General features: G+C 46.0%; 1 protein-coding gene across 2 annotated transcripts in view; it reads right to left on the bottom strand.

The window, feature by feature from the left end:
- The window catches only part of Jp (junctophilin), a 121,084-nt gene that overhangs the window by 28,832 nt on the left and 78,477 nt on the right, over positions 1 to 13,775 (bottom strand). Inside the window, exon 3 of one of the 2 annotated variants that reach the window (XM_077686528.1) lies at positions 1,905 to 2,075. The exons of the other annotated variant lie outside the window; for it this stretch is intronic. Coding sequence (XP_077542654.1) covers positions 1,905 to 2,075 — 171 coding nt within the window. The remainder of the gene's footprint in view (positions 1 to 1,904; positions 2,076 to 13,775) is intronic. 2 annotated transcript variants of the gene reach the window in all.

The following is a 13,775-nucleotide window of genomic DNA, read 5'->3' as shown; positions in this document are numbered from 1 at the left end:
TAAAATATCCTGTTTCGACATCATGATGGATGTCGCTAAGAGCGTCCCTTTACTCAGCTTCACCACAACGCACCGGAACGAGAATTTGCGCAAACCAGTAAAACAAATTCGGAAATTTATTGCGTCCAGCACACAACTTTACTAAAAAAACTGTGCTTCACGTGGTGGCATTACACAACGCGAATATAAAGCTGGGTCTCACCATTTGCTGAATTCGGTCCACTGTTCGCGCTGAATGGTAATTCGGGCTGATCCTCGAAAGCTGATCCTCGAATAGCCAGGGATGCGATGGCAAGTTTAGGGTTTTTCATTTTGCTAGCTGGTCTAACCAACAGTTTGTTTTCTCTAGAAGGCTTATTAGTAAGATCAGTTTGTTGAATAAGCCAGAGGGAGTGCGTTTTAATCAGGTGCATTTTTCTACGAGTTGTTGTTTGAACAAACATGAAAACCAGGGAGCCGAAAGCTGTAGCTATTATGGTGGAAGCCCAGTAAACAATAATTATCCATGAGAAACAGCTAAACTGAGGTCTAGTTACGCATACAAAAGGAAATGAAGAAAAAAGACAGCACTGAAGCGCGATACGGGAAACTAGCGTTGACATTTATATTTAGTTAACATACCTCAGTGTAAAGAACCACGGCACAACAAGTGCGCTGCAGTCAAGACCCGGTTTAACAAAACGAAAAAAAATAATAAAAACGATGTTTTTTTGTGTGTGTGCAAATAAGGGACACTTGTTATTATCAGAGGAACCAATAACTATATCACAATAAAGGTGGAATGAGGGAGCTGTAAAATATTACAAACAAGCAGGCTGAAATTATTCAATATTCCGTGATGAACAAAACAAGCATTCTACAATAAACAAAACACGAACGAACCAGAAGCCAGGCAACAGAGAGACAGCCAAATAAATAAGCAACGAAACAGCCAAACAAGCAAACATAACAAGCATTCATAATTATGCTTCATTCTTTAGAGCTTGTGTGACTCGTACATAGAAGAGCATCATTCTTATTCGAAACTAGCGCCAACGGTCAAACATGACGTCCCATGCTGTTTATCGCAGGCACACTAGTACTTCTCACCCAGCACTAGAGCATTAAAACTGTTTTTCTGCCCTGTAGTATGTTAAACTGACTAATATTTATTTCAAATCTAGCTATATTAACTGAGGATATGTAACACCCATACCGAAAGCGTTTCGATTAAGAAAATGACTAAGAGCTTTTATCGAGACTGCTGCACTGGATGAAAATAAAACGGTCCGATCCTCCCAAATGACATACCGTTATATAAATTGTATTTGTCAAACATTTTTTGCCTATCAGTCCGTAACCCCACTGGTTTTAACGCTTGTACAAAACCACACCGGGAGTGCATGCACACGTTTCACTGCCACGAGGCCGCCCGGCGATGCGCGACGCGTGTTGCGGTCTCTGCAGGCCGAGTTCTGTAATGCGCTTCGTTACGTTTCCCTTTGACCGCGCGAGGTGGCGCTAGCAGGCCGCACGCGTCAGCCAGCCGTTTTGGTGGCGCGGTCTAGAGCAGTTCACACAAAACATATACAAAATGAGCGAATCCTAACGAGATGGCCAGGCGAAGCGAAGGACAAAAATGAAGGAGTAAACCAAAACAGAAGCTTTTTCAGAATAAATGAACACAACTGGCAATCAAGGAAAACTTTTGCGCAGCTTTTGCAAGTTAGCGCGATGCGAGCAGTAAGCGGCAAGAAAGCCTCCCAGTAAGCCCCTCTCCCAGCGGGTGGCTCTGCTCAACGTTCTCGAGCCCGCCGCGTGCTGCTGTCATTGTGCCGTTAAACCGGGTTTCGACTCTAGAGCGCAGCTGCGTACGCGAAAACAGGCATGCAGAGTAATGAGCAAACAATGAAAAGGGCACAAACTTGTGACACGAAGGAGGCGTTTGAATCGGTGTGCGCTTCTGTGAGCCCAGACTGGGCAGACTCAGAGCTGGCCGAGCTCATATTCGAGCCCGACGAACGCAGCGACGAGCCCGAGCTCACACCCCGCTTATCGATGTCGCCTGTGCTGTGCTGCTTCTTGATTCGGAGGCCCTGGAAGCAAAGCACTCGCACAGTGAGTTCTCGCCAGAACCGGAAACGAGTACGCGAGTCCTGCGCACGGGCTGCGGAGGCGTATAAATAACATAAAGGAGGCATAAATTACGTACCATGCCAAACAAAGACAAGACAAGAGTCATGTTTTCCTTAAGATAAGTCGGTGGCTGGCGTTTGCTGCAGCCTTCAAGCTCTCAAACGCGCGCCCCGGTGCCGTTGCTACATTTGTTCTAGCTGCGCCGAGAGATGAGTTCTTTTGGTTTTCGTATGTACCTACCTGAAGGATAGCTGTGAACAGGGCTAGTTGGCTGAAATTACTGTATATAGCGACAATTACTCAAAACTAATCACTGTGTGGAAACAACACGCACGCAAGCCAAACGCTCATTTTCTCTTGCACGGAAGGCCAGTGCATCTGCGCATTTAGAGTAGTTTCATGTCTTCTCCCATCCACCTTTCCTAATTTTGCGTCTATAGACTACGTATAGATTACAGGTTACATTTTTGATGACTAGAAAGAGAAAATACTTTTTTCTTTCCTTCTTTTGTTCCTTTTTTGCAAAAAAACTCGCGTCACGTAAATCATCAACCGGAAATTTTAGGTCCTAAACCTTCCCTTAATTCTAGTTGCGCCTTAGTGATTCGGTCATTGTACCGAACTACCGCTGTACACGAGGTCGGAAGCTTCATTCCATCCCGAGGTGGTTATTTTTTCGGTGGGGGCGAAAAAGAAAAGAAAAGGCCTATGTGCCATGATTACGGCGCATGGTAAAGACCCCTAGGTGGTCAAAATTAATCCGTAGGGCTCTTCTGCGGCACGCCTCATAGACTGTAGGAGTAGCTGTAGCGTGCAAACACCTAAGGGGGCAGTGCTTGTGACGACGAAATAGAATGGATTAGAAAATCCTGAAACAAGAAACTTTTTTTCTATACATCTTTTTGGTTTGGTTTCTTGCCAATCGAGGTCAGCCGTCATTTGGGCTGGTTTTTGTTCCCGAATGTCACGCTTCGCCTTATCAGTACTCTAAGTGCGGCAGAGCCAGCTTTACGTCGCAAAGTGAATTCTGGGTCGTGGGAGCTTTTCGGAAGTGCTTCGAAAAGCGGCAGTCTAGACGCTAGACGACTGCTTCATAACATTTCTAACAAGAAAGCAGAAGGTTGAGAAGGCGGTAGATAAAAAAAGCGACCTCCTCGCCTACGACATAGAAGGGATGACAACGGATGGTAGCGCGGGCTCGTTATTTTATTCCCGGAAAACGGTAGTGCGCTCTGAAGCTGCTCCCCAGATCGGCACCGCAGCGAACTTGACAGTATGATAAAGCAAGCGAACAGCCGCCACTGGCGTACTTAGTCAACCAAAGACGTAATATCCTGTCCTGTTCACGCAAAAGCGCTCAGTGCAAAACAAACACTACTTCTACCAGGCTGCGCGCAGTTAAACATATACGCCGGCCAAATGGGTCTGGACATTTCATTTAAGAGGAAGGCCGATTTCAGCATGACAGAGCCTGGACTTGGGAACCCCTTCCCGTGAGCTTCAGACGTAGGCGGGCACTGTGTAACTACCGGGAATCATGCAAGCGAGACATCATACCAGTCTCTGCTTTCTAAAAACCCAGAAAAATCAGCATGAGCAAAACATTATTGAGCACTAAGACAATTAGTACTCATAGACTACAAAGGCAGCACATAAACGTGTAAAAATGGTATCAACACATACGGGGGCACGCAAAACAATAGACAAAATGAACAATACTGCGCTTGAAAGGTAACAAAAAGGCGCTTCCGACTTTCACAAGAGAGGGTGACAACTTATTTTTGCATATTTAGGTGTCCCTGTAAGGATTATATATATATATATATATATATATATATATATATATATATATATGTAGCGAATCAGAATAGGAAATGAGGGGCTCGTTGAAAATAACACAGAACAAACACTACTTCTACCAGGCTGCGCGCAGTTAAACATATACGCCGGCCAAATGGGTCTGGACATTTCATTTAAGAGGAAGGCCAACCTTGCCAACCCTGCCAACCCTTATTTCTGTGTTATATATATATATATATATATATATATATATATATATATATATATATATATATATATATATATATATATATATATATATATATATATATATATATATATATATATATATATATATATATATATATATATATATATAAGTGGAATCCCGTTGTTACGTACCCCGGACTTCCGACGACCCGCTTCTTACGACGGATCACCGCGGTCCCGGTAAACTCCCCATATAAACAATGTATTTAATGATATGAAGCTCCGGAGAACACGGTCCGCTTTATACGACGGACCCTGGTGCGTATAAACCGGCGTTTTTTCCATATTTTACACCGCTTTGCCACTCCGTCCCGACCTTCTTTGTTCTTAACCCCCGTTTGACGTTGCTTGAGGTGCAAAGGGGCGCAGGCGGGCCAGACCACTTGCTGAACAGACGCAAGCAAGCAGGCGGGTACTCGCGAGCGGGAGTTAACCTGCGACGGCCCGACGCGGCAACAGTACGCCAGCACGCCTACCGCGAGACGTCAAAGTTCAGGTGGCAGGCGGACCGCGAATTTGAAGCTCCCGTCGAGTCACCGACGAACGCGAAAACACGTACGGCGCAACCCCACGGCGATGACCGAACAGCCGCTTTCCCCAACTGCTCATCCAAGTTTCTTCCTTTCACGACGCCCTCTCTCCCTATATCTCTGCTCTCTACTTATCAGTGTCTTTCAAAGCCGCGTTGTCACTCCGCTCATTTATTTGCTAGAGTGTCTCAATCATGCGCGTTCGCCACAAGGGTGGAGACACGTATACGTTGCATCGTCATTTTGGGTCACTCTTTGGCCACCGCAGCAAGTGACTGCAGCAAGACCGCGGTATAATTTTCGCCGAAACATGGTGTACTCGCGAAATTTGAATCATCTTATCTATTTCGCGCTGCTGAGTCTTGTGGAAAACGAAAAAAGCTATGTGTTGAGCACTTTGACAATTATCGACGCCAGGGGACCGTCAAAACGTGTCTCCACCATGTACGGCAATGCCGTTGTTTTCATGTCCGCATTTTAGTATCGTTCGTTTCAGTTGCCTTAGCAATGTCACACTCGCTTTGTCCCCTCTCAATTTGCTCGACCCTGTTGACCTTACCTCGCCGTGCAAGGCGTGGGGCAGGCGGGCTACAATTAGCGGCGGACGGCACGGGGTCGTGTAGCACACGGCGATTGGTTGGCGGGCTAGCTGGACGCAATAGAGGGGGGGGGGCACAACATAGGCGTTGCATTTTCTTTAAATTTGGGATTTCAGGTAAAGGGTCGCAAATCACGCGAGAACGCGCTAAATATAGTAGTTTAAATAAATTCTCAGCCTACCTGTCGCGTGAGACCGCCTTCTGGGCTGACATTTACCCGCAACCCGGTCATACGATACCCCGGTCGTACGACGCTTTTCCATGGTCCCTTGAAAGTCGTATTATCGGGGTTCCACTGTATATATATATATATATATATATATATATATATATATATATATATATATATATATGTGTGTGTGTGTGTGTGTGTGTGTGTGTGTGTGTGTGTGTGTGTGTGTGTGTGTGTGTGTACGTGCGTGCCTAGATAAAATTATTTTGTACGTCTAGGCACTACGCGTGCTCTTTTAACGTAAGAGAAAGGTTGCCGGCAACATTTTCGCAACCATGACCGCTGCAGTAGTCGTAGAAGAGTTTGGTGTTGGGCCTGTTGGAACATATTTTGAAAAACGGTGTAACCCAGCCTTGAAGACGCGTACACGAGGAGAGAGTAGGACAACACACACGCTGTCGATCGACTGATGTGTTGTAGCATCCTAGCAATTACCGGCTCGTTTGGGAGTAGAACCCACGTGAATATGGTCCACGTGACAGATCGGAAATTCACCGCGCTTAGGAATTGCAAACGGTTCGTATTCAGAGGGGCACTAAACTGGGGAAAGAAATTGGTTTGTCTCGATGGATTACGTTGCTGAGAATACAGATATACACCTCGCGCCAGTAGCAGTATTTGCTATATAGTGCACGGAACGCCAGAACCGGAAAACGAGTACTATTTAGCCATGCAGTTTTTCGGCGCTGTATGGTTTACGTCACAGATTGTGAAGGCTGCAATCGTATCAGCCGAGCTTCTTTAAAAAGTATCTGTTACAATGATAGTTAGGTAAAAACAGCTAAATTTAAACTAAACGCATTTGACAGCATTTGTTTCACACGTGGTGTTAGCTTCTAAACATTGCGAAACAGGCTGCCTCAGGACACAGCCGGCAAGCTTTGCGTCAGTTCCCATTTTGGTCAAATGATTTGCCTGTGTAGTGCAGTAGATGGATTTGTGTCGGTGAACGCGAGCGCTATCCGCCATTATTACTGCCTATGTGAATACATGTATGCACACATACATACACGACAGCGAGAATGGGGTGTTTTATCAGCGGAAGCGGTGGGGCCACCATGCGAACCGTCGGGTTAACTCTTCATATCAAAAGGAAAAGCTGCGCGTTCGAGGCGAGACGATGACGTGGACTGATGGCCACAGACTTTCACATGTTTTGTTGCCTCGTTGATTACGTGCAGTTTTTTAAATTTTAACTGCAATACCGAGGATCTCGGTGGCAGCATCGCTCAGGCTAGTCTTAGGCGCCTTACTGCACTCTGTCGCCCATTTATAGTCGGCTGATTTTGGTCACACGCTCTTATGCGTCATACAAAATGGGACTAAAACAGGATCGAAAAAATTCGCAGTGGCTTAGCTTGGCTATGGCAGGACATACGTAGCGTGAACTAAGGTTCAGCTGGTTATTCTTAGCTTTCCTGGTTTTCTAGAACTAGCTTGACTATCATGTTTACTGCTGATACCTCTGCGCATGCGCACGAAATGAGAGGCGCTATCAAGCGGCTCCGGCGCAGCGTCAGACTTGGCTACTGCGCAACGGAGGCGCACAGCTGGGCATGCGCCGGCGCCAGTGCGTCTGCCGCGGCTATGACGCCACTCCTCGGGAATGTGCAGACCGGCGAGGCGCGCGCGGCGGCGGCTCCGGTAGTGTACTGGAACACTGTAGCTCCGGCGCGCCAGCCGTGCGCCGTGTGACGTCACTGCTCCGCGCGCATGCGCCGCACGGCTCTCCAGGAGCCACGCGAAACTGCTCAACCTCGGCCAGTGTAGCTCACGCTACAAAGTTCCAACCTTGGTTATTTACGTTTAATCAAACAAAGTATGCTTTGCCGACGAACAAAGGCCCCCTCGGATAAAACAACCACAAAAAAAAAAAAAAAGGGACTCGTAAGTACTTCTGATTTGTTGATACGAAAGCTTTAACGTCTAATTCAACGCCGCAGAGGGCTCTCTGGGTTTGTTGACGTCGCAGCCACTGGGAATTGGCGAATTCGCAGTACGCTTCTCATGACAGCTGTCACCGTCATTGGCCAATCCCCTTGGGCGGGTATGTGAGTTGGGGACGGGTGGGATAAGGGGGCGGGGGAGGACGGGAGGTGTATGTGACGCCGTAGTCAAGCGGGAATTGAGAAGACGGCCGTACGCTTCTCACGGCATCTCTCATCGTATCTGACCGATCCACCTGAGTGGGTATGTTGTTACGCCTATATTCAGCCTTAACGTGTGGTTACCGTTATATTGATCATAATGACGTGCCAAACAAGGCCGAACTCATCGTACGTCAAGCTGCGTGGACCGGCTGTCGACGTTTACCCAAAGTCGAAGGAAGTCCACAACGCATTCACTAAGTCCCCCCTAAAGTCAGCTGGAACCATGGGGCAGTGTTGCTGTCGGGGATGTGTTCACGACTCGCATTCTGGTAGCCCTGGGTTCGATTCCCGCCCAGTCCCAAACTTCCCAAATTTTTATTTCAACTTTACTTCATTCTCTAAGCGCCGTCAGTATTTTAGGGGCCGTTTTGATGCCACAGAGGCCGACGGCCGGTTACCTTCTCAATGGGCCATTTATTGCTGTCGCATTCAAAACCGTTCAGCGCTTAGCGTATTTCGCGCGAGTTGGTGAGAGTGCATCCGCTCGTGTATGTGTGCGTCCGTATGTGGGCTCACGTGTGTCTGTTCGTATGCACGTGGGTTCCCATGTGCGTACGTATATGTACGTTAGACTGTAAAATGCAACCAGAACCACGCAAACGACCGTCTTTTGAGTGCTTTCTCAGGAATGGCCACGTTGATCGGAATGACGCAAATGTTTCTCCATTCTTTCAGATTTATCTTTCGAATTACGTTCTCATTATACAAAACTAATCTCGCGAATCAGCGTTAAGAATTAAATGTCTGTCACTTGCAATTAGCCACCCTCCGCGGTGGCTCAGTGGCTAAGGCGTTGTGCTGCTGAGCACGAGGACACGGGTTCGATTCCCGGCCGTGGCGGCCGCTTTTATGATGGAGGCGAAAAGCAAAAACGCCCGTGTGTACGAGATTTCGGTGCACGTCAGAGATCCCCACGTGGTCAAAATTAATCCGGAGCCCTCCACTTCGGCGCTCCTCATCGCCTACGTTGCGTCGGCGCGTTAAACCCTACAGTCAATCAACCACTTGCAATTAGCCCTCCGCCCTTTTTTTGTCTCGTTCTTTTTTTCAGAATACCTGTTTTGCCAATTAGCTTTGTTCGTTTATTTCGAAGTGGTGAAACCTGTTATTTATATTTGATACGTTGAAGGCAACCTATATTTATTTTTTCGTTAAGCCTCATTATACCTATTATTTTCGGTTCACGCAGGGCGTACCTATCCGCAAACAAAAAAGAACAAAAACAAATCTGCCATATTTTGGGTTATCAGAAGAACGGGGTGAGCCTGAAATTTGTTAATGAGGCGGCATGATTAATGATCTCGCCTCCAAAGCGACACGTGGAACACACACCCACGGGCTGAATGGTGCTCGTGGAATGGCTGAATGGAATGGGCTGAAAAGAATCCATCCTAGCAGTGACGAATATTCGTTAATAACACAAAGTAAACTTCGTGAAAACGCTCATACAGTGGGCAAAACGTACGAAAACCTGTCTGCGGCATTCTCGCCTTTCACATTTTTCTTTTTATTTTTCTTTTTATTTTTATTATTTACTTAACCAGAATTTGCACTTAACTGCTTCTCCCGAGACGTACGTAAAATTTTGTAGTGCACTTTACTGGAAGAAATTATTCAACCTATATTCTTACCTAGGCCTCTAAAAAATTTTTTTTCACCAGCTCGGCTTACAAGTCCCATTGTTGCTTTAGTCTCGTACGGATCAAGTAATGGTGGGAAAATTTTGTAGAAATTCGAAGTCTATAGACTGTCAATGTCTCGCTATGTTTGCGAACACTTTTAAAATCAAATTTTACAAGCCTTCTGGATTGGTGACAGCAAATATAAAAATTAAGTAAACGAAATAAAGGGTATCATTCAAGTGTTACAGGCGTCCCATTTTCGCCTTATGCGGTGTTGTAAAATATCAGGAAAGATGTAAGAGCGCGATCTACAATGCCTCAAACAAGCTCATGTACTGTTGTACTCGTGTACTGATTTTGTGGTTGTGTTTGTGCCCCTCCTGCTTGGGCCTTTTTGGCCTGCAGTATTCCACAAATAAAATAAGTAAATAAAATAAATAGTTCAGTATGCATCATTCTGGCCTCGTTCCTTTCGAACATAACTCGGTCGGCTGTAACTCCGTGTTACAATGAACGGCCGCGAGGGCGTTCTGAAGTGTACAAGAACGACCATTGATAATCCTCAGGAGTAACAATAATACCACATAAAACGCGTTAAGTGCCTTCCCTAGGCAGGCAGGGTATCGAATATTCATTGTAGAACGTTGTGGTATCTTGGGAGGAACGGGGCGAGTTTTAATCGATCTTTATATCATCTGTGCGTCGATCTGGCGACATTCACATATTACGCTGCTTCAGCAGTATTTATGTTTGACGCCGAGACTATCAAACGCAATGATGGGGATATGACGTACATCTGAGTACCCAGCAGAGGGCTCATAAATCCTGGAATTGGGGAATAATAAATTTTGCGTTCCCAGGCTTTCCCCGTGTACAAACGAGTCCAGAACTTCCCAGTTGATGTAACATTATTGGCCGTCAAAGAAACGACTAAACTGTATATCCCCATCAAAATAATGCCATTGTGGCGTTAAGGTTCTTGATATAACAATATTAAGCTCACATACAAAGTGGGGAAATGTTTTTTTCTAACATAGGGTCACCAATAACCGCTGCTGTTGATTTGCTGGGAGAATCGTGTCGTCTAGCATCGATTTGGAACACCATTTTTCAGCGTCCTACCGTTAACACTACATTGTGGCTTCCTCGCTTCTGGATCGCGAACAAATATCAGATATATTCGGGTCGTAGGGGCTATTGTAAAAGTTTTCACTTTGAGTGAACAGACTTTTTTTTTTTTAGTCGTATAAGTTCCACAATGCAACCTCCAATACAACAGCTGCAAAAAGTGGATTTTAACAGTTTGCACCTGCGTGTAACGTTAGCAAAATTTTTTTTTTCGTTCCGAAGCCCGGTATTGCTAAATGTTTTCTTTGCAATTACAACATTTATAACTTGTGTTAAGCCCGAATTATTCACAAAAAATTGCGGCGACAAAAAAATATTTTTCAGAAAAAGGCCCGATGACGTAAATCAGAATTATATAAAAGAGAAACAGAAAATAGGCTAAATCCATGAATTTTACGAGGACTTTTGAATTTTTATTAAACCCAAAAACTTTTGCAGTACTGAAACTCTTTAACCAGAAGAAAAATCTATTTCCTCGTGGTTAAATCCATTAATTAAAATTATGCAAATACGAAAACATGCCTGGTAGCGAGATTAACACGTTCGCGCTTGAAGAGCACTGCCAAATCTGAAATGCAGTGGTCATTAATTAACGGCTCAGTATAAAAGACTGCGATCTTCCCATTGTGATAAAAACTATAAATCTGGAAGGTGCTTTGATGAACAGCTTGTAAAATTTTTATTTTGTAGTTGAAGATTTGGATTTCGGGAAAGGCGCAAGCATGTCTGCTACTTTCACGCGGTATTCTATGCACCGCGGTGAAATCGTAGTTTATCTCTCCACCCGCTATGAGCAAGGTTTTTACGAAGCAGCAGCGTCAATACTTCTGCACCGGATAAGTTTGGGTGAACCACCCGTCACGCTTGACGCCAAGGTGGAGAGACTACACGGGGAAATTCCAACGCACTTTCTCGCAGGCGTATGTATATTTGATCCTTTCTGTATTCTTATGCATAAGCTTATTCTGGATGCGAAAGGCCTGACCATGAGTCGGTTTAACAAAGTCCTATGGCCTTGCTCTTTGGTTGTTGGACTCTCAAGAGTTCGGCAGCCAGCTCAGCCAACTATGTCTTCTGATGATGACGGCGGCTCACGAGGCTTTATGAACAAAACACGTGCGTGTATTTCTGACGCGAATTCCAAATTCTTTATGTACCCATTCTGAAGCATTGTTGAAGCTAGGAGCTGAGGCAGAACGAATACACGCTATCGTCTAGAATCCTGTTAAGCGCTGCAAGCTTAAAGGGACACTAAGGGCTGAATAACTTTTTGTTTTTCCCCAAAGGTCACTCGTGTATTGGCTCTCTCAGCTTTTGTTCAACGGTAAACGATGCCTTCTTTGCTAAGAGTAAAATGAGTAAAGCTGGAATTTCTATCCCCTGTTTTCTTCCTTTTTTTGTGATGTCAAAGCGCACGTCATAAAGCGACCAGAACAACCCTGGCCTGATTCTTGATTTTACTTGATCGTCCACATCAGCCTAAAAGCCTGTTCTCATTGGCTTTCACTTTCGCGGCAAATATTTGAAGCCAACCACAATGCGTCTTTTTGACGCCATCTTGGAATGACGGCGCCCCGGCAAAGTCGGCGGCCCGGCAAAGTCGGCCATCAATACCCGCCCTTCTGTGCCACCGTAGCAAAACTTTCCAGTGAGGTGCTGCCGCCTCGGAGAAGATGTAGAAAACACACTACGCACGCGCGATTGGCCATCAATGTAGTAGACGGCGTCGCGTCCCAAGCCTTTGCCCACTGGCCTTTGTATGTATCAGTGGTAAGTACTTTAGGTAGGCCGCGGACACCCCATGCGCCTTTTGATTGCACTTGTATCTCTTGGTGAAACATTTCAACAAAACAGTCTGAAACACAACGTACAGTCTTCGTCAAAATTTTGTCGGCCACGGCGACCGTGGCTGGAGCAGGCGCGTAGCCCAACAGGGGCGCGTGGCTGCCGCTATTGGCTATTAGCGCGGCTGAAGAGAGCGAGGGAAACTTTCGCTCTTGCCTTCGTTGTGTGGCTGGCGCGATAACAGCAGCGCACGGCCGGTTTCTCACAGGTGACAGCAGGCACTTCGCTTCAGTGCAATCACTTCGTGCAGCGCTTGTAGCGCCGAACACTGCGAATGCAAGAGCGAAAGTCCTCCTCGCTCTCTTTAGCCGTGCAGCCAGTCTACAGCGACAACCGCAGCGCCCCTATTGGGCCGTGCGCCTGCCCCCCGGCCACGGTCGCCATGGCCTACAAAATTTTGACAAAAACTGTACCATCCCACTTTATAGCGTTTGTTGACTGAGGTTTGAGTATTTTAACTGTGCATAATCAGCTAAGTTCCCGGATACATTCATTTAACTTTTGCAGGTCCCTGCCTCAGAAAAAAACAAGCTCCACCAATATCATTTCACCATCAGTGGTTTGTGATGTCACAAATCGTAGTACAGGGTGAGGGAATCTGTTTCTATGCTTTTGGAAACTCTTGCGTTAATTAACAACTACTCTTTCGGCGAAGGGTATATTTCTAGTTACGAAACTCTAACCTACCAAAATAGGCCTTTTAAGTGACGACTGCCGCATATACCGCATGACACCACTTGTCAGCGATGGCATGTTTATCTCATTTTTCTTTGCTTTTTATATGTGACACTTAAATGCTGCGGTGAGATTTGTGGGCAGCCTATGACTTGTATTCTCTAGAACCGGGTGATCCCGCACAAGAAGTTAACGCTGATTGTACGGATAGTTACCCGTGTGGATTCAGATGCTCCAAAAGTGTCCTGTATCCTTTTCACATCAGTTAAATGAGGGGGCTACCGTTGTCAAAACGAAAAAATCCTTCCTATGTTGAGTGGCTCGCACGAAGGCAAAAAAAAAAAACTTTCGTGGTAAGCGAACACAAAGTATAGGCGTAAAAAACTCGGGGGCCCGCTAGCCGTGTCGTTCTGTTTGAGAGTGCCACAAAGGCCCCGTTTCCGCTGTTGCAGCATTCTGGAAGCCCAGCGCGTGACCGAAGCGGACGCCAAAGCAGTCTCTTAGATAGGCCACAGGAACTGCCCGTATTGTCTCTGTAACGCTACATTTGCATCCTAACAGCCCCCATCTAAAGCACAGAACGTGCGCTATCAAAAGGGGGCACCAAAACTGCTTGTTTAATAAACGGTATTAAGCCGTCTGCTCTTGTGTCATCCCTAACTGCGCACTATTCACGCCGGGTTTCATGGGTAGATGTCACTGACAGCAGAATACGACGTTTCGGACCTGCGAAGAGCTGCAGTTGCATTACACAGGAGCTAAGTTTTGCTATCTATAACGCAACGGTGAAGATGTGCAATAATGTTGCTAGTGCTGCGCTGTGACCACCG

Source organism: Haemaphysalis longicornis, unplaced genomic scaffold, assembly GCF_048455015.1.
Source record: "Haemaphysalis longicornis isolate Haplotype H1 unplaced genomic scaffold, Haemaphysalis longicornis Haplotype H1 scaffold_1, whole genome shotgun sequence".
NCBI classification, from domain to species: domain Eukaryota; kingdom Metazoa; phylum Arthropoda; class Arachnida; order Ixodida; family Ixodidae; genus Haemaphysalis; species Haemaphysalis longicornis.
This window is presented reverse-complemented; position numbering and strand designations above follow the sequence as displayed.